Here is a 1,862-nt window from a genome sequence, read left to right on the forward strand (position 1 = left end):
AGAAGCATAGCCAGAATGCACCTGGGAAGCCAGGGTGGCCAGACTTCATCTCTTATAATTTTAGACATGCTATCAGAAGGGACCAGTCCCTAGAAAAGGATATCATACTTAATAAAGTGGAGCATCAGCGAAAAAGAGAAAAGCCCCCAACAAGATACACTGGCACAGTGGCAGCAGCAGTGGGCTCAAGGACAGCAACAATTGTGAGGTTGGCACAGGACCGGGCAGTTTATCATTCTATTGTGATCAGGGTCACTGTGAGTTGGTACCAACTCGATGGCACCTAACAACAACAACAAAAGTCTGTAAATAGAATCTGGCATCTTAAAATTTTGCAAATGGTCATCTAAGAAGCAACGATTGGTATCTTCTCACTTACAGAAAAAGAGAATGATTAAAATTGAATAATCAAGAAAGCAATTAGTCCAAAGGAGTAATGGTCCTGTTTCCTGGAATGAAAAACTAAATGGTGCCCAGCTACCACTATCAACTATTTTTATCAGGACACAACAGAAGGTCCTAGCTAGAAGAATAAGAAAAGTATTGAACACAATTCAAACTTAAAAAAAAAAAAAAAAGACCAGATTTACTAATCTGAAAGAGATTATTACCCTAACTTGAAACTGAAGACATTCCCAGAGGCCAGCTTTCAGTCAAATAACAGAGAGGCCCTTAAATTGAAAATTAACACTAGGGAAAATGTGTCTCTTAGAACACTAAGCAATAAATGACCAAAAGGGCAACATTTCCCAAAACCAAAGACAAGAAGGCAGGAAAGACAAGGAAACCAAACAAATGGAAATGGGGGTGAAATGATGAGGACTGACTTATTGCAAGATTGCACACAAAGTCATTGGAAAATTTATGTATTAATTACTAGCTGGAAAGCTAATTTGCTACGTAAACTTTTGCTATTTAAAATACTAAAAAAGAAAGAGGTCATGAATCACTCTACTAGGAACAGAGTAACCCTCTAATTTAGATCCTATTTCTAAAACTGGATCCAGTGGATCCCGGAAGGAGACAGTGTTATATCAAGACACACCAAGAACATTCATGCACGGAAACATCAATTTTGCTTCAAGACTTTATGGGAGAGAAATTAAGAGATTTAACTAGCAAGTGATTCTAAACATAAGCCCTATTTTAAAACACACACTAACATATCACAGAGTAGAATTCAAAATTAGTATGTGTTTTTAAGCAAAATTGAGAAAGCTTGAAGAAATATCTTCTTTCATAGTATCCTAGCCCCTACTCCTAGGGATAAATGTCCTCTCTCTCTCTCTCTCTCTCTTCAAAATGTGCCTAGTCTACCTTTATTTATTTTACATCTGCCCTTGTAGAGTAATTTAAATCCTACTGGGTACAGTAATAATGGCTTTGTAATCTTTTCGTCCTGAAGTTGGAGAGGATGCCATTTTCTTGAGACCACTTGTTCTTTCTGTCCATCTCTGTGTTGATAGAAGGTATCAGTTTAAGAAAAACTAAAACAGGATGCAGCCATTCTCTACACTCAGAGTCTGTGCCCACTTACTCTCTACTTTCCCTTGTTGTTGTTAAGTACCAGCCAGTCAGTTTCTACTCAAGGCGACCCTCTGTAGGGTTTCCAAGGAATGGCTGCTGGGTTTGAACCACAGACCTTGTGGTTAGCAGTCCAGTGCTTATCCTTCAGTGCTACAGCAGGATTCCATTAGGACTCTCACCAGTCTGGATGGATTCCAGGCCACAACTATGTCAATAGCTTGCCCTGGACCATCTTCCAATTGCCCAAAATAGTAGATGAATTTCATTTCAAAAGTCATGCTAACTTGGACATTGGCTAACCAAAATGAGGGGGCTACAAAGGTAAGAAGTGGCTG

General features: G+C 39.0%; 1 protein-coding gene across 1 annotated transcript in view; it reads right to left on the reverse strand.

Moving 5' to 3' along the window:
• Positions 1 to 1,359: 1,359 nt before the first annotated feature.
• The window catches only part of DEPDC1B (DEP domain containing 1B), a 96,295-nt gene continuing 95,792 nt past the window's right edge, over positions 1,360 to 1,862 (reverse strand). Inside the window, exon 9 of the mRNA XM_006876136.1 lies at positions 1,360 to 1,454. Coding sequence (XP_006876198.1) covers positions 1,360 to 1,454 — 95 coding nt within the window. The remainder of the gene's footprint in view (positions 1,455 to 1,862) is intronic.

The sequence above is a fragment of the Chrysochloris asiatica genome, unplaced genomic scaffold (genome assembly GCF_000296735.1).
Source record: "Chrysochloris asiatica unplaced genomic scaffold, ChrAsi1.0 scaffold00355, whole genome shotgun sequence".
Lineage (NCBI taxonomy): Eukaryota > Metazoa > Chordata > Mammalia > Afrosoricida > Chrysochloridae > Chrysochloris > Chrysochloris asiatica.